Source organism: Oncorhynchus clarkii, chromosome 20 (assembly GCF_045791955.1).
Source record: "Oncorhynchus clarkii lewisi isolate Uvic-CL-2024 chromosome 20, UVic_Ocla_1.0, whole genome shotgun sequence".
Taxonomy (NCBI): Eukaryota; Metazoa; Chordata; class Actinopteri; order Salmoniformes; family Salmonidae; genus Oncorhynchus; species Oncorhynchus clarkii.
In genome coordinates, this window is record NC_092166.1 from 674,811 (window position 1) to 699,252 (window position 24,442).

Below are 24,442 nucleotides of genomic sequence, written 5' to 3' on the forward strand. Positions count from 1 at the left end.
TACTGCAACCAGGTGGTGATGCTGAGAACGACACACAGGGTGCTGCCCAGAGAGACACAGATGCCCCACTCAGCTGGATAATTTACACAACTCTTGTTCTAATGATGTGATATTGATGTACTTAAACAAGGCATAACTCATAAAGATCCTACTAAATTACTAAAGGGGCTAAGTCATAAGCCCTAAAAGTTCCAGAATGGGGTGAAAATGGCAGCCATCTTGGTCAGGGAGAAATCCAAAACAAATCCACTAATTGGAATTAATGGCAATAGAGGCATAGGTGATGCATTTTCTTATTTTACTTAATAAAAGTAGGGTATCAGAAATGTTTTAATAGAATTATAGTCAACCTAAAATATTGTCATATAATTAAAAATACAGTTTATACAGGGTTTATACCAACTGTCTATATAAATATAAAAAATAATGTAAACAGACCATGAATGTCTCAGATTGAGTTTTCTTAGAAAGAGGTCTGTGCTATTATGTGATACAATATCAGCACTTCCCAATGAGCAAAACCTGGTTGAAAAGACGACGTATTTTTGATGGTCTTATTCTGGTCGCAAACTGGTTGAAAAAAAAACATATTTTGACGTCTTTTCAGTGGCCAGAATATTACGCCTTTTTCTGACCACCATACGACCAGCTGGTCCTAATTGTGAGCTCTGTCTGACCAGCTGGTCCTAATTGTGAGCTCTGTCTGACCAGCTGGTCCTAATTGTGAGCTCTGTCTGACCAGCTGGTCCTAATTGTGAGCTCTGTCTTACCAGCTGGTCCTAATTGTGAGCTCTGTCTGACCAGCTGGTCCTAATTGTGAGCTCTGTCTGACCAGCTGGTCCTAATTGTGAGCTCTGTCTGACCAGCTGGTCCTAATTGTGACCACTATATTATGTAGCCTACTGGTCATAGTTAAGACCTCATCATATCTTGGTAATGACCACATGTCTACAGCGTATTACCTGCTGTTAAAGGATTCCAGAGGATAAAGCTGGAGATGGAATACATTGTTTCTTACATTTCTATTGGTTTCCATAGTCACCCATTAAAGTTTCAATCTGCAATATATTTTTTACATGTAAAATAGATAAAGCAATAACAAAAACAAATCTACATTTAAATGTGTTGTACATCTGCATACAGTATTTGTCTCATAATTCACCCCCAGACCATCCATGCATGGGACAGAGATGATACTAAGGCAGATTGTTGTATTGTATTAATCAGAGTGGTGTGATGGGGCAGTAATAATGATTAATCAGAGTGGTGTGATGGGGCAGTATTAATGATTAATCAGAGTGGTGTGATGGGGCAGTATTAATGATTAATCAGAGTGGTGTGATGGGGCAGTAATAATGATTAATCAGAGTGGTGTGATGGGGCAGTATTAATGATTAATCAGAGTGGTGTGATGGGGCAGTATTAATGATTAATCAGAGTGGTGTGATGGGGCAGTATTAATGATTAATCAGAGTGGTGTGATGGGGCAGTAATAATGATTAATCAGAGTGGTGTGATGGGGCAGTATTAATGATTAATCAGAGTGGTGTGATGGGGCAGTAATAATGATTAATCAGAGTGGTGTGATGGGGCAGTATTAATGATTAATCAGAGTGGTGTGATGGGGCAGCTAGCTAACAGCATTTCCATGGTACTAGTTGAAGACACTTTGTGGCAGTTGTAGCTTAGAGACATCTTCAAAAAAGAGCAATTTGTTCATATACTTTGCGTCTTTCACCACAGAGGTCAGGGGCATATTTTAGGACCTCCTGAGTTTTCATGACACTTACTGTGTAAACACAAAGTGAGAAGAAAATTGATTACCGATTGGCATAATGTGGGCATGCAGGACACGACAGAACAGTAAGTCACAGTAAAACATGTTTAACTGTCAGAATCTAGTACAAATGTCTGTGTCACATGTCTCAGCTGCTCACATTTACTGACCAACTACAATGGAGAACACACCAGTGGTAGCAAAGGCGTGCTGGCTCCTCTGTCAAATCAAGTTATATCTACCGTAGCTTTGATTAGACTGACCATCATACTTTCAACATCTTAGCTAGCAAGCTAGACAAGCTGTCATCGTCACGAATCACATCGTCACGAATCACAATGAATCACGTCATATGAAGAGGCTAGACGGAACACTGTCCTTCTCTCAGCACATACCAAAGCTGCAGGCTAAAGTTAAATATAGACTTGGTTTCCTCTATCGTAATCGCTCCTCTTTCACCCCAGATGCCAAACTAACCCTGATTCAGATGACCATCCTACCCATGCTAGATTACGTAGACGTCATTTATAGATTGGCAGGTAAGGATGCTCTTGAGTGGCTAGATGTTCTTTACCATTCAGCCATCAGATTTGCCACCAATGCTCCTTATAGGACACATCACTGCACTCTATACTCCTCTGTAAACTGGTCATCTCTGTATACCCGTCGCAAGACCCACTGGTTGATGCTTATTTATAAAACCCTCTTAGGCCTCACTCCCCCCTATCTGAGATATCTACTGCAGCCCTCATCCTCCACATACAACACCTGTTCTGCCAGTCACATTCTGTTAAAGGTCCCCAAAGCACACACATCCATCCCTGGGTCGCTCCTCTTTTCAGTTCTCTGCAGCTAGCGACTGGAATGAGCTGCAACAAACACTCAAACTGGACAGTTTTATCTCAATCTCTTCATTCAAAGACTCAATCATGGACACCGATACTGACGGTTGTGGATGCTTTGTGTGATGTATTGTTGTCTCTACCTTCTTGCCCTTTGTGCTGTTGTTCGTGCCCAATAATGTTTGTACCATGTTGTGTTGCTGCCATGTTGTTGTCATGTTGTGTTGCTACCATGTTGTGTTGTCATGTGATGCTACCATGCTGTGTTGTTGTCTTAGTTCTCTCTTTATGTAGTGTTGTGTTGTCTCTCTTGTTGTGATGTTTTCTTCTATATGTACAGTTGAAGTCGGAAGTTTAAATACACCTTAGCCAATTACATTTAAACTCAGTTTTTCACAATTCCTGACATCTAATCGTAGTAAAAAGTATCTGTCTTAGGTCAGTTAGGATCAATACTTTATTTTAAGAATGTGAAATGTCAGAATAATAGTAGAGAGAGTGATTTATTTCAGCTTTTATTTCTTTCATCACATTCCCAATAGGTCAGAAGTTTACATACACTCAATCAGTATTTGGTAGCATTGCCTTTAAATTGTTTAACTTGGGTCAAACGTGTCGGGTAGCCTTCCACAAGCTTCCCACAATAAGTTGGGTGAATTTTGGCCCATTCCTCCTGACAGAGCCGGTGTAACTGAGTCAGGTTTGTAGGCCTCCTTGCTTGCACACGCTTTTTCAGTTCTGCACACAAATTTTCTATAGGTTTGAGGTCAGGGCTTTGTGATGGCCACTCCAATACCTTAACTTTGTTGTCCTTGAGCCATTTTGCTACAACTTTGGAAGTATGCTTGGGGTCGTTGTCCATTTGGAAGACCCGTTTTCAACCAAGCTTTAACTTCCTGACTGATGTCTTGAGATGCTGCTTCAATATATCCACACAATTTTCCGTCCTCATGGTGCCATCTATTTTGTGAAGTGCACCAGTCCCTCCTGCAGCAAAGCACCCCCACAACATGATGCTGCCACCCCGGTGCTCAACTGTATGCAGGTAAACGTGACAAAATTAACTGAGCATGTAGTTATTAACTGATCAAGATACAATAGTGTAGTAAGACAACATATGCGATGTGGTAACATAGGCAACATTTAATTCTAAAGTCGGAGTGTATATTTTGTTTATTTATTTTTAAATCTTTTTTTTTCATTTCTTTGCATACTTTCCGTTGAAGCTTGCATCTGTGCATGCTTAAAAATATGTACAAACGGAGTACCCTCGGAGCACCGTTTCACATATCCCTGTCATAGACTGTTCTCTCTACTACCGCATGGCAAGTGGTACCGGAGTACCAAGTCTAGGACAGAAAGGCTTCTCAACAGTTTTTACCCCCCAAGCCTTAAGACTCCTGAACAGGTAATCAAATGGCTACCCAGATTATTTGCATTGTGTGCCTACGTGTACAGTATATGCATAGTCACTTTAACCATATCTACATGTTCATACTACCTCAATCAGCCTGACTAACCGGTGTCTGTATGTAGCCTCACTACTTTTATAGCATCGCTACTGTATATAGCCTCTCTACTGTATATAGCCTCTCTACTGTATATAGCCTCTCTACTGTATATAGCCTCTCTACTGTATATAGCCTCTCTACTGTATATAGCCTCTCTACTGTATATAGCCTGTCTTTTTACTGTTGTTTTATTTCTTTACCTACCTATTGTTCACCTAATACATTTTTTGCACTATTGGTTAGCCTGTAAGCAAGCATTTCACTGTAAGGTTGTATTCAGCATTTCACTGTGAGGTCTACCTACACCTGTTGTATTCAGCATTTCACTGTGAGGTCTACCTACACCTGTTGTATTCAGCATTTCACTGTGAGGTCTACCTACACTTGTTGTATTCAGCATTTCACTGTAAGGTCTACTACACCTGTTGTATTCAGCATTTCACTGTGAGGTCTACTACACCTGTTGTATTCGGCGCAGGTGACAAATAAACTTTGATTTGATTTGAACTCATACTCCGCCCCTCCCATGCTCCAATTTGCCTGCATATCTTATGACAACACTGGCAAACCACGGTTGACCATCTCCCTGACCAACATGGCTGACCTTTTCACGTCCATTCTAGGATTACATTAACTATGATAAATATATACATTTAAAAAAACTGCTGAAAATGTTTAGTGTTTGATAGCTTTCTATTCCAGCTATTACAATGAGCAGTCCTCCCCATGCCACCTTCAATTGGATGGGTGCTGTAGAACGATGCCTACTGGCCATTATAAATCCCTCTAAACTGCAGCAGAGCTGAAAATACATCAATCATTTTACCTTTATTTAACTAGGCTGGTCCGTTAAGAACTCATTCTTATTTACAACCCCGGACAATGCTGGGCCAATTGTGTGCCGCCCTATGGGACTCCCAATCACTGCCGGGTGTGATGCAGATGGATTAGAACCAGGGACTGCAGTGACGCCTCTTGCACTGAGATGCTGTGCCTTAGACCACTGCGACACTCAGGAGCCCGGGTGTTCCGGAGCGCTTGATATCCTGCGGTATTAATACATCCGACAAGCACCAGACTCATTACTGAGCTTGTTTTTGCAGGTCTTTGCCCTCGAGACTCCCTTGTGTTTGACATAGCAACTTTCTCCACCATGTGACGCCATCCCCTGGCGACAGACAGGATGCCTCTGAGAGAAGAGGAGGATGAGAGGAGGAAAGGCTTGTGGGAGGATGATGAACCCAAACACTGTTCTGCTCCGCTGTCCTGGACTGGAAATATTTAATCTAATTTCACCCAGCATGAACTGGGCTGCTACAGTCAGCGGGGAAGGAGAGGAGGAAAACCGATGAACCAACTAATAATTTGAACGATGAAGAAGTTCCCTCACCCTACTCCCCCCAGTGAGTTTTAGTAGCTGGAACCAGGCTGTTTCTCTGCAAACCTACTGGAAGACTTCACGGGGAATGTTTTTTAATATCCATATTATGCGTCCTTCACTGCACTTTAACTTTCTAAAGACCTGCTGCTCTGATCACTAAAAATAAGCATTGAAGCCATGGGCTCTGTGACGTCTGCCCTGACCAGACGGACCAGACACGCATTGGTCAAAGTTGGTTCAGAACCCGAGCACGAGACTGACCGGAGCCTCTCCGCCCCGAAGTCTGTCCACGGGAGGAAGAGGAGCGTGCGCCTCAACGTCTCCTCCTCGAACCAGATCGGACGGCAGAGCACGAGACAGTCGCTGTCAGAGGAGCTGAACGCGCCAGATGCTGGTGGCGGAAGAGTGGGGACTTCACAGAGCGCTCTCGAGCCCTCTGGTAACGGGCTCAGCGGTGAGTTTTCAGTTCAACTTTCTTTGATTTTAAATTACATCCAGTAACGGTGCGTGGGGTAAATCACTGGGGAAAACAAGCCATCATGTTTTCTACATATTACAACCTGTGTGTTGTGATAAGTTCGTTGTTTGCTTCTATAGCCTGTTAATTCATATGCCTTGTAACCGTGATATATAGGCCCTAAGGCCGAAACAATAAGAAGACACAGTGGCAGAATAAATTCAACCACACATTTGTTTCATCACCAAACCGGAGAGCGAAATCTGTCTGGTGAAGCCAACAAATCATTTTTCTTATAACAACCAGTTACATGACCTACAGTATGGTCAAGCAAGATAATGTTTCCGGCATTTGGGGACAAAACAATTATTTATTTAGCACCACGGAGAGTTACTGCAAGTCACAAAGAAAACAGGAGCTGCCTCCACTATTCCAGCACCATTTACACTTCAACACTTCAACATCAACGTCTGATACAGTGACAACTGAAATGTACCAAAAACGATTTAGTCCAATCAACTTAAGGTGAAAATTATGTGGCTGTCCATGGTACTGATTTCTGTGTGTGTGCATAAGTATAGAAAACACGTTGACACATCCTACTTGTAGACACACCGATGCCATCCTCATCTTTCATGTTGTCTAAACGGTCTATGACTCTGTCATACAGTACAACCTTTCAGTTTTGTTGTCCTAAGCTACCTGGCTAAAATCCTTGCTCACTAACCTAACTTTCTTTCATGGGAAACAATTAGCCAGCTAGTTAACATTAGCATACTACCTCCAGCTACATATTGAACTTCCATCCTCTCAGGCCGGAGGCACAATGTATGAATTAACGTTTGGATCAGAATCACCAGTATAATCATTGGCCAGTATGGATAACATATGAATGACCTGTTGCACAACATTCTGCGCAGGTGTTTTTATTTATTTTAATGTTTTTATTTTACCTTCATTTAACCAGGCAAGTCAGTTAAGAAAAAAATCGTATTTTCAATGACGGCCTAGGAACAGTGGGTTAACTGCCTGTTCAGGGGCAGAACGACAGATTTGTACCTTGTCAGCTCAGGGGTTTGTCTACCGCTCTAACCACTAGGCTACCCTGTAAGGCAAACAGGTTACCTGTTACCAACACCTGCACCGAACATTTTAGGCAGGTAATTTATGATATACAGAGACAGAGGGGCGTGGTTAATGACATATAGAGACAGAGGGGCGTGGTTTATGACAAACAGAGACAGAGGTGTGTGGCTTATGACAGTCAGACAGAGGGGTGTGGCTTATGACAGAGTCAGACAGAGGGGTGTGGTTTATGACATACAGAGACAGAGGGGCGTGGTTTATGACATACAGAGACAGAGGGGCGTGGTTTATGACAGAGTCAGACAGAGGGGCGTGGTTTATGACATACAGAGACATAGGGGCGTGGTTTATGACAGAGTCAGACAGAGGGGCGTGGTTTATGACATACAGAGACAGAGGGGCGTGGTTTATGACAGAGTCAGACAGAGGGGCGTGGTTTATGACAGAGTCAGACAGAGGGGCGTGGTTTATGATGCTTTCTCTGGAGAGACAGGTTCATTCTCTTGGGAATTGAAGGAAAATTATGAAACAGAGAGAAGACAGATACATAATTTTACTTGTTTTTTGTAATTTTTGTATTTTTTGGGGGGAAGCCTGGTTTCCTTTGGCTTCCATGAATACACGACACAGAGAGCATTTAAAACCGAGGACACACTTCAAAAAGACGATAAAAAGTTAAACTAGCTGCCGACTATTTGCGCTTGATAGATACAGATATAATATAACATGATCTCAGTCTGACAGATCTCTCATGTTGGACTCTCAGATCTCTCATGTTGGACTCTCAGATCTCTCTTGTTGGACTCTCAGTCTGACAGATCTCTCTTGTTGGACTCTCAGATCTCTCTTGTTGGACTCTCAGTCTAACAGATCTCTCATGTCCATTGGTCTGCTAATAAGTGATGACCTAATGGTTTTCCTTTCAATCTGGCCCTGATGAGAAGAGAGAAAACTGATGTGGGTGGTTTTCTTCTGCACTGTTTAACCAGTAGACGTGGAGGGTGGAGTGTTGCCTTGTTAACGTCCAAAAGCGTAATTCCAGTCACATGCTCCTTTTCCATTTCCCCTGAAAACCAGATGCATCCCTGCACTGTTCCCTGTATACTACAGACATAGAGACCCTGTATACTGTTGCTTGTCTGTGGAATAATGTTCATTGAATTCATCCACAACATGAATGGGCAGATAGAGTCCTTTGAAGATGGATATCAATGGTGCATGTCTGTCCAACTACCAAAGCCTCTGTTTGATGTGGCAGTATCTGGTCTGAAATAAACACAACTACCAAAGCCTCTGTTTGATGTGGCAGTATCTGGTTTGAAATAAACACAGTGTTTCAGAGATCACATTTCCATACAGTTGGTTGGTTGTCCTCAGTCTCCTGCTTTCTCTTTCTACATACCTCTGTCTCTCTCTACCTCCCTCCCCGAGAGGGGGAGGGTTGTCCCTGGTTGGCTCCTAAAATACCCTCTGTTGTGTTGTAACGATGACTACGTGACGATGAGACAACCAAGTGAGTTTCCTCTCAACTTCCTGGGAACCTCTCACCTGTAGTCTCCCCCCCCACCCCCCCACCCCCCCGGGTCTCACCTCCACTCACAACGTTGACCTGAGGGAGGATATTCACAGAACCTCCTGTGAGTCTACATCACATGTCCATTAGGAGGAGAGCCATGACACAGTGACTCTAATGTTGTATACAACAACACAGTTAAAAGTCACACAATGTAGGATACAACCGTATTACAACTGTAGCAGGCCAGTCCTTCTCCTGGACGTACGCTGGGTGTTCAGGCTTCTACTCTAGCAGAAGCCTAATTTCCAGTCCAGAATATTATTATTATGTGTGAAGTCCAGATGTAGTCATTTAAAGGACACTACAGGGTTCTGTGTCTGGGAGGGGAAAGGACAGAACAGGGTATCAGTTGAGGTGGTTTGGTTTGATGTGGTTTGGTATGATGTGGGTTGGTTTGAGGTGGGTTGGTTTGAGGTGAGTTGGTTTGAGGTGAGTTGGTTTGAGGTGAGTTGGTTTGAGGTGGGGTGGTTTGAGGTGAGTTGGTTTGAGGTGGTTTGGTTTGAGTTGGTTTGGTTTGATGTGGTTTGGTATGATGTGGGTTGTTTTGAGGGGGTTTGGTTTGAGGTGAGTTGGTTTGAGGTGAGTTGGTTTGAGGTGAGTTGGTTTGAGGTGGTTTGGTTTGAGGTGGTTTGGTTTGAGGTGGGTTGGTTTGAGATGGTTTGGTTTGAGGTGAGTTGGTTTGAGGTGAGTTGGTTTGAGGTGAGTTGGTTTGAGGTGAGATGGTTTGAGGTGGTTTGGTTTGAGGTGGGGTGGTTTGAGGTGGTTTGGTATGATGTGGGTTGGTTTGAGATGGTTTGGTTTGAGGTGAGTTGGTTTGAGGTGGGGTGGTTTGAGGTGGTTTGGTTTGAGGTGAGTTGGTTTGAGGTGAGTTGGTTTGAGGTGAGTTGGTTTGAGGTGAGTTGGTTGGAGGTGAGTTGGTTTGAGGTGGTTTGGTTTGAGGTGGGATGGTTTGAGGTGGTTTGGTATGATGTGGGTTGGTTTGAGTTGGTTTGGTTTGAGGTGAGTTGGTTTGAGGTGGGTTGGTTTGAGGTGGGTTAGTTTGAGGTGAGTTGGTTTGAGGTGGTTTGGTTTGAGGTGGTTTGGTTTGAGGTGGCATGGTTTGAAGTGTGTGTGTCTAGGAGATGGTATCAGTGTCAATGTATAGTTTGAAGGTTAGCCACACAGAGTGAAACTAGCTGAAGAAAACCATTCTTAAACCTGTAATGGTGAAGATATCCCTAACCCTTTAAACCTGTAATGCTGAAGATATCCCTAACCCTTTAAACCTGTTGTCGTGTCTTTGGCTATGCCAGATTAATTGATAAGGCATACAATTCTATAAAATCCATTCTCTGTAATTAATATTACCTGATTGAGCTAATCATGTAAATGTAATTAACTAGAACGTCGGGGCACCACAAAATAATATTTATAGAGCTGTTATCTTCCGATTAAACTCTTAAAGACCTAGTAATATTTTACATCAATAGCAGTCAATATTAATCGTCACCTTATTTCAGTCTTATCTGAAAGTTGTAAATTCTTCACGAACCCTGGCTAACAAGTTGAATCAGCAATACAAAATTGGGTTTAATTATTTATTTAGTTAATACCTAACTAATAACACAAATTATATCATAAAGGAAAACATCCCTAGCAGACGGAACAGATATGACAGCTTGTTACACAAAAGAAAAGGGGCTGGGTTTGAGTGAAAGAGCGGGAAGCCTGAGGAACAAAGGGCGAAGCTGTGCTATCGTAAATACAGTATCTTATGCATTCTAAATTACCGCCCATTTGGAAAAGGAAAATGCAATAAATATTTACTCTGTGCTGCGCTTCGGTAGGTTGGTGGTAGATGGAAGACCGTGTTGCCCAACAGAGTCCTTTGTCTTTTGAAGAATCTCTCTGCTGGTAAACTGGATACGTTGTAGTAACGTCGTAGTGTGGTAGACGGCATACTCTGGCTGTTCTTTCCTAGCCCACGTTTGCAGCTGCTGTTGCTAACTCAACGGCTAGGAGGTATCACTTCTGTAGTGAATAAGAGTTCAAAGTTCATACCATTCGCAACCAAGCAACACGCTGAGGTTGGCTTAGTTCTGTAGTTGACATGTTAGTCCTTTTAACGTATGGACCGTTGTCCTCACATCCTCGGAACAGGAAGTTACATTTTCGTCAAGGCTTTATAAAGGGGAGCAAGAAGGGTGTGTTTGAAAAGTTGTATAACCCATGTCTCTTCACAGGGGCGGGCCACTGATTGAGCAGAGCCCTAACCTTATGAAAACCCAAATCTCTCATTTGGAAGCTAAAATTACATTTAATCTTTTCACCAATAATTTTATATTCAAACATTTAAATTGAACAACAATTCCATGTGAATCCGATAACTACAATGTGCAGACTTTCCACTGTAGAGTTTATGTCATCCTATCATTGATGAGAATGTCTCAGATGACAACCGAACTGACATCATATTCATTAAGTACCACCGCATATGTTCAATTGGTCGGATTACCAGAATATACAATGGGGCAAAAAAGTATTTAGTCAGCCACCAATTGTGCAAGTTCTCCCACTTAAAAAGATGAGAGAGGCCTGTAATTTTCATCATAGGTACACTTCAAATTTTTTAATTAATTTATTTGCAAATTATGGTGGAAAATAAGTATTTGGTCAATAACAAAAGTTAATCTCAATACTTTGTTATATACCCTTTGTTGGCAATGACAGAGGTCAAGTCTTTAAGTCTTTACAAGGTTTTCACACACTGTTGCTGGTATTTTGGCCCATTCCTCCATGCAGATCTCCTCTAGACCTATTTTTATGTACTCAAAGATCCATTATTAGCATGTTTTAACTATAAAACAAGGCTGTCCATTGTCTCTATTTGTTATGGTCATTGAAATGCTAGCTATTAAAATCAGATCCAATAATAACATCGTGGTGTAACGGACGTCGGTGGAAGAAGGCGAGAACCAAAGCGCAGCGTGGTGCTTGTTCATGTTATTTGTTTAAACCTCTGATTGAGAACCATACCAGGCCAAACACAGAAATACCAAATCATAGAAAAAAGAACATAGACTGCCCACCCAACTCACGCCCTGACCATACTAAAACAAAGACATCACAAAGGAACTAAGGTCAGAATGTGACACGTAGAAATCAAGGGGTGAAAAACAAAAGTATCAATGTATGCCGATGACTCAAGTTTTATCTTAAGTCCACAATCTGGATCCCTGCACAGTCTCATTAAAGATCTTGACCTCTTTTCTAGACTCTCTGGACTAAAACCTAATCATGACAAGTGTACCATATTACGTATTGGATCATTAAAAGACAATCCAATAGTTTACCAATAAAATTGGTTGATGGTGAAGTCGACATACTTGGAATTCATATCTCAAAAAATAACTTACCACAATCAATTTCAATAGAAGGTTTGCAAAAATAGATAGGATTAGATGGATTAAATAGATTAAATAGATAGGATTCTACAATCATGGAGAGGTAAATACTTGTCTATTTATGAGAAAATCATATAGATGAACTCTTTGGTCCGATCACAGTTTACTTACTTACTAAGGGCACCACCTACTCCAGACCACTTGTTTCTTAAAACCTCTTACTTCTACCCCCTCCTTTTTCGAAAATTCTGTTAAAAATCGCGCAACTTTTCAGCGTCCTGCTACTCATGCCAGGAATATAGTATATGCATATGATTAGTATGTGTGGATAGAAAACACTCTGAAGTTTATAAAACTGGTTAAATCACGGCTGTGACTATAACAGATCATGTGTTTCATTGAAAAACGCAAGAAAAACTGCTCTCTGAAAGCTAAAAATAATTTCCATAAGTCACTTCCACCAGTTGTTAAAAGAGAACAGAATTTGCCTGAAATTCATACAAATTCCGCACGATGGCGCCATTGTCCTCATTTTCAATTGAATTAATTGTTGGAAAATCCATCTATCTGACCTCCATTTTCCCAGTCTTCACCCGGATGCAGTTGAGGAAGATATTAGAAGCCATTGTTTTGCAAGTGAAGACCTATTGAAAAGACATCGCCCTGTAATCATTTTGATAGATTATAAACGTTTACTAATACCTAAAGTTGGATTACAAAAGGATTTCGAAGTGTTTTGTGAAAGTTTATCGTCGACTTTTTTAATTTTAAAAAATTACGCAGCGTTTAAAAACGATGATTTTTTCTGAATGACACAGCTTCCATACAAAGCTATTTTGGGTATATATGGACCGATTTAAACGAAAAAAAGACCCAATAGTGATGTTTATGGGGCATATAGGAGTGCCAAGAAAGAAGCTCGTCAAAGGTAATGAATGTTTTATATTTTATTTCTGCGTTTTGGGTAGCGCCGGCTACCGCAAAATCTGTTGTTTACGTGTCGTGCTGGCATTTTGGGGGGTGCATGCTATCAGATAATAGCTTCTGATGCTTTCGCCGAAAAGCATTTTAAAAATCTGACTTGCTGGCTAGGTTCACAACGAGTGTAGCTTTAATTCAATACCCTGCTTGTGAATTTTGATCAAAGATTGAGTTGTAACGAGTACATTTAGCATTTAGCGTAGCGCATTTGCATTTCCAGGGGCATACTTGAGACGTCTGCGTCTCAAGTATGCTCAAGAAGTTAAATCATAGCAAAAAATATTTCACTTTATTTGGAACACTAAGCCAGACAAAATTAAACATGCCTATTATTATAATGAATATGAGTTTGGGGGGCTAAAATTATTAAATATTAAAGCATTTAACCTCTCACTAAAAGCTTAATTCATACATAAGTTATATTTCAACCTGAACTGGTTCTCCAGTTGATTAATAAGAAAGGCTCATACTTTTTTGTGCCTTTTTGCCTTTATACAGACTACACAGACTGAAAATTAAACATTGTTTAAAGTATCTGCCTTTCTTAACCTCTCTGGGATATGTGGGACGGTAACATCTCAACTGGCATCTCAACTGGCATCCAGTTAACATCCAGTGAAAATGCAGAGCACCAAATTCAAATAAATTACTATAAAAATTTTACTTTGATGAAATCACACATTCAATATACCAAATTAAAGCTACACTTGTTGTGAATCCAGCCAATGTGTCAGATTTTAAAAAATGCTTTATGGCGAAAGCAAACGATGCTATTATGTGAGGATAGCACCCCAGTAAACAAACACAGACCATCATATTTCAACCCTCAACCCTCCAGGCGCGACACAAAACGCAGTAAAAATTATAAAAATATAATGAATGCCTTACCTTTGACGAGCTTCTTTTGTTGGCACTCCAAAATGGCCCATAAACATCACAAATGGTCCTTTTGTTTGATTAATTCCGTCATTATATCTCCAAAATGTCAATTTATTTGGCGCGTTTGATCCAGAAAAACACCGGTTCCAACTTGAGCAACGTGACTACAAAATATCTCTAAAGTTACCTGTAAGCTTTGTCCAAACATTTCAAACTACTTTTGCAATACAACTTTAGGTATTTTTTAACGTAAATAATCGATACAATTGAAGACGGGATGATCTGTGTTCAATACAGGAGGAAAACAAAGTGGAGCTAGCTTTCAGGTCACGCGCCTCTAACAAAGAGTCCCCTTCACTCTAGCCTCATTCTGAACAGTGTTACTTCTTCATTTCTCAAAGGAAAAACCTCAACCAATTTCTAAAGACTGTTGACATCCAGTGGAAGTGATAGGAACTACAGGAAAGTTGATTAGAAATCTGGATTCCCAATGAAAACCCATTGAAAAGAGAGTGACCTCAAAAAAAATAATCTGAACGGTTTGTTCTCTGAGTTTTGCCTGCCAAATAAGTTCTGTTATACTCACAGACATTATTCAAACTGTTTTAGAAACTTCAGAGTGTGTTCTATCCAAATATACTACTGATATGCATATCTTAGCCTCTGGGTCTGAGTAGCAGGCCGTTTACTTTGGACATGCTTTTCATCCGGATGTGAAAATACTGCCCCCTGTCCCAAAGAAGTTAAACAAGCCATATAAAGCTGGTTACAATTTCAATTTTATCCTCCAGAAAAGATAGAACAAATATTACAACATTAATTTTTATTGTATTATATTTCTTAATGATATTATAAATAGAAACGGTGGAGTTATGTCACATATCCAGCTTTCGAAAATATATGGGAATGTCTGCTCAATCAAAGTTACAACCAACTGATTGCAGCATTACCACAAAAATGGAGGAAGCAAGTGGAAGTGGGAAAAGGTAGGGAACTTGTTTGTCTTCCCATTTATTAAAGATACAAATTGGCTGAAAGTATTGATATAATTAGAAAAATATACCAGTTTAGTTTGAGGACAAAAATGTTGCCAGCTGCTCCATACAGGTTGCAGAATAAATGGGAAGAGATTTCCGATGTACCGATTCCATGGCACATGGTTTATGAACTGATACAAACAACTACACTTGATTCAACAGAATCACTAGATCATTTATTCCGGCATTGTCAATATGTAGCTTGTTTCTGGTCACAGGTTCAGGAATGACACAATTTTTTAAAAGAATGCACAACTTGTTGTGTACCTTGACACAAATTGGGTATGGCACCTGAAAACCTAACATAGTTCCACTTCTTTCAGCAAAAAACAAGAGACTGTGATTGCAGTGGGCTAAGGAGCGAAAACACTGGACACAGGAGAATTGGAAAAACATTGCCTGGTGTGTTGAATCCCAGTTCCTGATAGATGGAACAAGCTATTTGGAGTAGAGATCCACTACAGGCCAACTTGACACAACTGTAGGAAGCATTGGAGTCAACATAGGCCAGCATCCTTGTGGAACTCTTTGACACCCTGAGACCATTCCTGACTAACTGTTCTGAAGGCAAATGGGTTAGGGTTAGGGTTAGACCATTCCTGACTAACTGTTCTGAAGGCAAAAGGGTTAGGGTTAGGGTTAGTGTTAGAGTTAGACCATTCCTGACTAACTGTTCTGAAGGCAAAAGGGTTAGGGTTAGGGTTAGGGTTAGGGTTAGGGTTAGGGTTAGTGTTAGGGTTAGACCATTCCTGACTAACTGTTCTGAAGGCAAAAGTGGGTGCAACTCAATATTAGAAAGGTGTTCATAATGTTTTGTACACTCAGTGTTACACATCAATTACGCAATACATGAAATGCAATCACAAAACACAAAAAGCAAAACACAATCATATGAGTCAAACACATTCATCGGTAAAAAGGCCCTCTACTATCCGCCTGCCTTAGAGGCACCAACTCCACCAACTGTTACGTGTTTTGGAGATACAAAAAAGACTAAAGGCACAAAAAAATCAACGCAGATTTACCTAAATCTTGGTTACCTACCGATCATGTACCAAATTGTTGAATCTGACAGTGTCACCTAAACCCCACAGGTTCCAAGTCCCAGAGTGCAATGTGGTCGGCCCCTGCAGCAGGGATTGGCGTGAGAGACGGAGAGACGAAGGTTCTATTTGACCCTCGTAGCCCCGAGGAGGTCCTGGCTGATGAACTTCCTGCTTCTAACGGGCCAGAAGCCACAGAGAAGACTGCTATCAGGTCAGCCTATCAGCCATCAGGTCTGGTGTTATATAGACTACAGAGAAGACTGCTGTCAGGTCTGGTGTTATATGGACTATATAGACTACAGAGAAGACTGCTGTCAGGTCTGGTGTTATATGGACTATATAGACTATAGAGAAGACTGCTGTCAGGTCTGGTGTTATATGGACTATATAAACTACAGAGAAGACTGCTGTCAGGTCTGGTGTTATATGGACTATATAGACTATAGAGAAGACTGCTGTCAGGTCTGGTGTTATATGGACTATATAGACTACAGAGAAGACTGCTGTCAGGTCTGGTGTTATATGGACTATATAGACTACAGAGAAGACTGCTGTCAGGTCTGGTGCTATATAGACTCTATGGACTACAGAGAAGACTGCTATCAGGTCTGGTGTTATATAGACTACAGAGAAGACTGCTGTCAGGTCTGGTGTTAGGTGGTCCTGGATTGATGCCATCCTGTTGGTTTTAACCCGGTTCCTGGTATGATGCCATTCTGTAGGTTTTAACCTGGTTCCTGGATTGATGTCATCCTGTAGGTTTTAACCTGGTTCCTGGTATGATGCCATCCTGTAGGTTTTAACCCGGGTCCTGGATTGATGTCATCCTGTAGGTTTTAACCCGGTTCCTGGTATGATGTCATCCTGTAGGTTTTAACCCGGGTCCTGGATTGATGCCATCCTGTAGGTTTTAACCCGGGTCCTGGATTGATGCCATCCTGTAGGTTTTAAACCGGGTCCTGGATTGATGCCATCCTGTAGGTTTTAACCCGGGTCCTGGATTGATGTCATCCTGTAGGTTTTAACCCGGGTCCTGGATTGATGCCATCCTGTAGGTTTTAACCCGGGTCCTGGATTGATGTCATCCTGTAGGTTTTAACCCGGGTCCTGGATTGATGCCATCCTGTAGGTTTTAACCCGGGTCCTGGATTGATGCCATCCTGTAGGTTTTAACCCGGGTCCTGGATTGATGCCATCCTGAAGGTGGAGTCGATCTAATAGTAGTTATATTAATGAGCTGCAGAGGTCACCTGTCACTGTCTAGCTAACAGAAGAAACATCATATTGGAGAAAAATCTGCTTCTAGTCACTCCAACACTCAAACTCCAACTGCCATCTGTCATGTCTCTAGACACTACAGAACTAAATCAAATCAAATGTATTTATATAGCCCTTCTTACATCAGCTGATATCTCAAAGTGCTGTACAGAAATCCAGCCTAAAACCCCAAACAGCAAGCAATGCAGGTGTAGAAGCACGGCGGCTAGGACAGACTCCCTAGAAAGGCCAAAACCTAGGAAGAAACCTAGAGAGGAACCAGGCTATGAGGGGTGGCCAGTCCTCTTCTGGCTGTGCCGGGTGGAGATTATAACAGAACATGGCCAAGTTGTTCAAATGTTCATAAATCACCAGCTTGGTCAAATAATAATAATCACAGTAGTTGTCGAGGATGCAACAGGACAGCACCTCAAGAGTAAATGTCAGTTGGCTTTTCATAGCCAATCATTAAGATTATCTCACCGCTCCTGATGTCTCTAGAGAGTTGAAAACAGCAGGTCTGGGACAGGTAGCACGTCCGGTGAACAGGTCAGGGTTCCATAGCCACAGGCAGAACAGTTGAAACTGGAGCAGCAGCACGACCAGGTGGACTGGGGACAGCAAGGAGTCATCCTGCCAAGTAGTCCTGAGGCATGGTCCGAGGGCACAGGTCCTCCGAGAGAGAGAAAGAAAGAGAGAAAGAGAGAATTAGAGAGAAAATACTTTAATTGACACAGGACACCGGAAAAGACAGGAGAAGTACTCCAGATATAACAGACTGACCCTAGCCCCCAGACACATAAACTACTGCAGCATAAATACTGGAGGCTGAGACAGGAGGGGTCAGGAGACACTGTGGCCCCATCCGATGATACCCCCTGACAGGGACAAACAGGCAGGATATAACCCCACCCACTTTGCTAAAGCACAGCCCACACAGCACTAGAGGGATATCTTCAACCACCAACTTACCATCCTGAGACAAGGCCAAGTATAGCCCACAAAGATCTCCGCCACAGCACAACCCAAGGGGGGGCGCCAACCCAGACAGGAAGATCACGTCAGTGACTCAACCCACTCAAGTGACGCACCCCTCCTAGGGACGGCATGGAAGAGCACCAGTAAGCCAGTGACTCAGCCTCTGTAATAGGGTTAGAGGCAGAGAATCCCAGTGGAGAGAGGGGAACCGGCCAGGCAGGGACACCAAGGGCGGTTCGTTGCTCCAGAGCCTTTCCGTTCACCTTCACACTCCTGGGCCAGACTACACTCAATCATATGACCCACTGAAGAGATGAGTCTTCAGTAAAGACCTAAAGGTTGAGACCGAGTGTGCGTCTCTCACATGGGTAGGCAGACCATTCCATAAAAATGGAGCTCTATAAGAGAAAGCCCTGCCTCCAGCTGTTTGCTTAGAAATTCTAGGGACAATTTGGAGGCCTGCGTCTTGTGACCGTAGCATACGTGTAGGTATGTACGGCAGGACCAAATCGGAAAGATAGGTAGGAGCAAGCCCATGTAATGCTTTGTAGGTTAGCAGTAAAACCTTGAAATCAGCCCTTGCCTTAATCTTACTTCTACCCCCTCCTTTTTCGAACATTCTGTTAAAAATCACGCAACTTTTCAGCGTCCTGCTACTCATGCCAGGAATATAGTATATGCATATGATTAGTATGTGTGGATAGAAAACACTCTGAAGTTTCTAAAACTGGTTAAATCACGGCTGTGACTATAACAGATCGTGTGTTTCATTGAAAAACGCAAGAAAAACTGCTCTCTGAAAGCTAAAAATAATTTCCATAAGTCACTTTCATGAGTTGTTAAAAGAGGACAAAATTTAATATCGACCTGCATGCAATTCATACAAATTCCACACGATGTCGCCATTGTCGTCATTTTCAATTGAATTTTTTGTTGGAAAATCCAACTATCTGGCTTCCGTTTCTTCCAGTCTCCACCAGGACGCTGTAAATGTGGACATTGGCAGCCATTGATTTGCAGACGAGGAGCTATTGAATATACATCGCCCTGTAATCATTTTGATAGATTATAAACGTTTACTAATACCTAAAGTTGGATTACAAAAGGATTTCGAAGTGTTTTGTGAAAGTTTATCGTCAACTTTTTTAATTTTAAAAAATGACGCAGCGTTTAAAAACGATGTTTTTTTCTGAATGACACAGCTTCCATAGAAAGCTATTTTGGGTATATATGGACCGATTTAAACGAAAAAAAGACCCAATAGTGATGTTTATGGGGCATATAGGAGTGCCAAGAAAGAAGCTCGTCAAAGGTAATGAATGTTTTATATTTTATTTCTGCGTTTTGTGCTGCGTCGGATAAGCAGAGTCTTTGTTTACGTCGCATTCAGTCATTTTGAGGTGGTGCATGCTATCAGATAATACCTTCTCATGCTTTCGCCGAAAAGCATTTTAAAAATCTGACTTGTTGGCTAGGTTCACAACGAGTGTAGCTTTAATTCAATACCCTGCTTGTGAATTTTGATCAAGGTTTGAGTTTTAACGAGTACATTTAGCATTTAGCGTAGCGCATTTGCATTTCCAGGTGCCTACTTGAGACATATGCGTCTCAAGTAGAATCAAGAAGTTAACAGGACGCCAGTGTAGGGGGGCTAGCACTGGAGTAGCACTGGATCAATTTTTTTGGTTCTAGTCAGGATTCTAGCAGCCGTATTTAGCACTAACTGAAGTTTATTTAGTGCTTTATCCGGGTAGCCGGAAAGTACAGCATTGCAGTAGTCTAACCTAGAAGTAACAAAAGCATGGATTAATTTTTCTGCATCATTTTTGGACATAAAGTTTCTGATTTTTGCAATGTTATGTAGATGGAAAAAAGCTGTCCTTGAAACAGTCTTGATATGTTCGTCAAAAGAGAGATCAGGGTCCAGAGTAACGTCGAGGTCCTTCACAGTTTTATTTGAGATGATTGTACAAACATCAAGATTCATTGTCAGATTCAACAGAAGATCTCTTTGTTTCTTGGGACCTAGAACAAGCATCTCTGTTTTGTCCGAGTTTAAAAGTAGAACATTTGCAGCCATCCATGTCCTTATGTCTGAAACACAGGCTTCTAGAGAGGGCAAATTTGGGGCTTCACCATGTTTCATTGAAATGTACAGCTGTGTGTCATTCACATAGCAGTGAAAGTTAACATTATGTTTTCGAATGACATCCCCAAGAGGTAAAATATATAGTGAAAACAATAGTGGTCCTAACACGGGACCTTGAGGAACAATGAAATTTACAGTTGATTTGTCAGAGGACAAACCATTCACAGAGACAAACTGATATCTTTCCGACAGATAAGATCTAAACCAGGCCAGAACTTGTCCGTGTAGACCAATTTCGGGTTTCCAATCTCTCCAAATGAATGTGGTGGTTGATGGTATCAAAAGCAGCACTATGGTCTAGGAGCACGAGGACAGATGCAGGGCATCGGTCTGACGCCATTAGAATATCAACTACAACTACCATCTGTCATGTCTTTAGACACTATAACACTACAAAACTACAACTACCATCTGTCGTGTCTCAAGACACTTTAACACTCTAAAACTACAACTACCATCTGTCATGTCTCTAGATGCTATAACACTACAACTACCATCTGTCATGTCTCTAGACACTATAACACTGCAAAACTACAACTACCATCTGTCATGTCTCTAGACACTCCACAACTACAACTACGTACCATCTGTCCTTGTGTAGAGTATGTATTGTAAAGCCTTCTACAGAAAAATCCTTTCAATGTTATAAGTCTATCCATTTATCTCTGCATATCTAGAGTGGAGGTCGACCGATGAATTGGAATGGCCAATTAATTAGAGCCGGTTTAAAGTTTTCATAACAATCGCAAATCGGTATTTTTGGACACCGATTTTGAGTTTTTTTTAAAATGTAATCTTTATTTAACTTGGCAAGTCAGTTAAGAACACATTCTTATTTTCAATGACGGCCTAGGAACGGTGGGTTACCTGCCTCGTTCAGGGGCAGAACGACAGATTTTCTCCTTGTCAGCTCGGGGGATCCAATCTTGCAACCTTACAGTTAACTAGTCCAACGCTCTAACCACCTGCCTCTCATTGCACTCTACGAGGAGACTGCCTGTTACGCGAATGCAGTAAGCCAAGGTAAGTTGCTAGCTAGCATTAAACTTATCTTATAAAAAACAATCAATCAATCAATCATTATCACTTGTTAACTACACATGGTTGATGATATTACTAGTTTATCTAGCGTGTCCTGTGTTGCATATAATCGATGCGGTGCGTATCGTTGCTCCAATGTGTACCTAACCATGAACATCAATGCCTTTCTGAAAATCAATACACAGAAGTATATATTTTTAAACCTGCATATTTAGCTAGAATAAATCCAGGTTAGCAGGCAATATTAACCAGGTGAAATTGTGTCACTTCTCTTGCGTTCATTGCACGCAGAGTCAGTGTATATGCAACAGTTTGGGCCGCCTAATTTGCCAGAATTATTTGTAATTATGTCATTTATGTAATTATGACATTGAAGGTTGTGCAATGTAACAGGAATATTTAGACTAATGGATGCCACCCCTTAGATAAAATATGTAACAGTTCCGTATTTCACTGAAAGAATAAACGTCTTGTTTTCGAGATGATAGTTTCCGGATTCGACCATATTAATGACCTAAGGCTCGTATTTCTGTGTGTTATTATGTTATAACTAAGTCTATGATTTGATAGAGCTGTCTGACTGAGCAGCAGCAGGCTCGTAAACATTCATTCAAACAGCACTTTAGTGCGTTTTGCCAGCAGCTCTGTTTATGACTTGAAGCCTATCAACTCCTGAGATGAGGCTGGTGTAACCCATGTGAAATGGCTAGCTAGTTAGCGGGGTGCGCGCTAATAGCGTTTCAAACGTTACTCGTTCTGAGACTTGGATGTTCCCCTTGCTCTGCATGTGTAACGCTGCTTCGAGTGTGGCTGTTGTCGTTGTGTTCCTGGTTCGAGCCCAGGGAGGAGCGAGGGACGGAAGCTATACTGTTACACTGGCAATACTAAAGTGCCTATAAGAACATCCAATAGTCAAAGGTTAATGAGATACAAATGGTATAGAGAGAAATAGTCCTATAATTTCTATAATAACTACAACCTAAAACTTCTTACCTGGGATTATCGAAGACTCATGTTAATTAAAAGGAACCACCAGCTTTCATATGTTCTCATGTTCTAAAGAAAGGAACTTAAACGTTAGCTTTCTTACATGGCACATATTGCACTTTTAATTTCTTCTCCAGCACTTTGTTTTTGTCTTATTTAAACCAAATTGAACATGTTTCATTATTTATTTGAGGCTAAATTGATTTTATTGATGTATTATATTAAGTTAAAATAAGTGTTCATTCAGTATTGTTGTAATTGTCATTATTACAAATACATTTTAAAAAATCGTCCGATTAATTGGTATCGGCTTTTTTTTGGTCTTCCAATAATCGGTATTGGTAATCTAGAGGACCATGTTAACTGAAAGTTATTGAGTGATGCAGCTTTAAAATGTCTGTTTAGAGGTGCTCTTCAGTCTGGATGTCAGGACAACCTCTCGTCTGTCTGACTCTTCTCAACACGCACACACACAAACCCACATACACAGAAACACCCACAGATACACACACATAATAACACACACATAGAAACACCCACAGAAACACACACATAGAAACACACACATTAATATGCTACAGGGCTGTATTTTGACTTACAGAACCCCTTCCCCTTGCTGTTTTACGATGTCCATAGCAACTAGTATTTATCAGTGGATTGATTTTGATTGGCTCAAACACAACTAGTGTTTATCAGTGGATCTGTTTGAGTCATTGTTCATAGAATGTCAGTCTCTGTGCCCCCTATCCCCCCAGCCCTCCCAGCCCCCTATCCCTCCCAGCCCCCTATTCCCTCTAGCCCCCTATCCCCCCAGCCCTCCCAGCCCTCTACCCCCCCCCCCAGCCCTCCCAGCCCCCTATCCCTCCCAGCCCCCTATCCCCCCAGCCCTCCCAGCCCCCTATCCCTCCCAGCCCTCTACCCCCCCCCCCAGCCCTCCCAGCCCTCTACCCCCCCCCCAGCCCTCCCAGCCCCCTATCCCTCCCAGCCCTCTACCCCCCCCCCCAGCCCTCCCAGCCCTCTACCCCCCCCCCCCAGCCCTCCCAGCCCCCTATCCCTCCCAGCCCTCTACCCCCCCCCCAGCCCTCCCAGCCCTCTACCCCCCCCCCAGCCCTCCCAGCCCCCTATCCCTCCCAGCCCTCTACCCCCCCCCCCCAGCCCTCCCAGCCCTCTACCCCCCCCCCCCAGCCCTCCCAGCCCCCTATCCCTCCCAGCCCTCTACCCCCCCCCCCAGCCCTCCCAGCCCTCTACCCCCCCCCCCAGCCCTCCCAGCCCCCTATCCCTCCCAGCCCTCTACCCCCCCCCCCAGCCCTCCCAGCCCTCTACCCCCCCCCCCAGCCCTCCCAGCCCCCTATCCCTCCCAGCCCTCTACCCCCCCCCCCAGCCCTCCCAGCCCCCTATCCCTCCCAGCCCCCCAGCCCCCCAGCCCTCCCAGCCCTCTACCCCCCCCCCCCAGCCCTCCCAGCCCCCTATCCCTCCCAGCCCCCTATCCCCTCTAGCCCCCTATCCCCCCAGCCCTCCCAGCCCTCTACCCCCCCCCCCAGCCCTCCCAGCCCCCTATCCCTCCCAGCCCCCTATCCCCCCAGCCCCCTACAACCAATATGACTAACACTAACTTTCAATCAATGAGAATTGATTTAATGTAATTGTTGTTGTTGATACGTAAGCCATTATAATAACTGACTGATTGTAAGTTGGATAAGATTGTCTGCTAAATGTAAATCACGATCACGTTGTCTCTGTCCTCCTGCAGTTTGGCTGAGTCATAACGATCATGTTGTCTCTGTCCTCCTGCAGTTTGACTGAGTCATAACGATCATGTTGTCTCTGTCCTCCTGCAGTTTGACTGAGTCATAACGATCACGTTGTCTCTGTCCTCCTGCAGTTTGACTGAGTCATAACGATCATGTTGTCTCTGTCCTCCTGCAGTTTGACTGAGTCATAACGATCACGTTGTCTCTGTCCTCCTGCAGTTTGACTGAGTCATAACGATCATGTTGTCTCTGTCCTCCTGCAGTTTGACTGAGTCATAACGATCACGTTGTCTCTGTCCTCCTGCAGTTTGACTGAGTCATAA

The 24,442-nt window shown here is 42.5% G+C and overlaps 1 protein-coding gene across 1 annotated transcript in view; it reads left to right on the forward strand.

Annotated features, from left to right (window-relative positions):
- Nucleotides 1–5,919: 5,919 nt before the first annotated feature.
- The window catches only part of LOC139376482 (dual specificity calcium/calmodulin-dependent 3',5'-cyclic nucleotide phosphodiesterase 1C-like), a 98,743-nt gene continuing 80,220 nt past the window's right edge, over nt 5,920–24,442 (forward strand). Inside the window, exons 1-2 of the mRNA XM_071119117.1 lie at nt 5,920–5,965; nt 16,005–16,167. Coding sequence (XP_070975218.1) covers nt 16,025–16,167 — 143 coding nt within the window. The 5' untranslated portion in view covers nt 5,920–5,965; nt 16,005–16,024. The remainder of the gene's footprint in view (nt 5,966–16,004; nt 16,168–24,442) is intronic.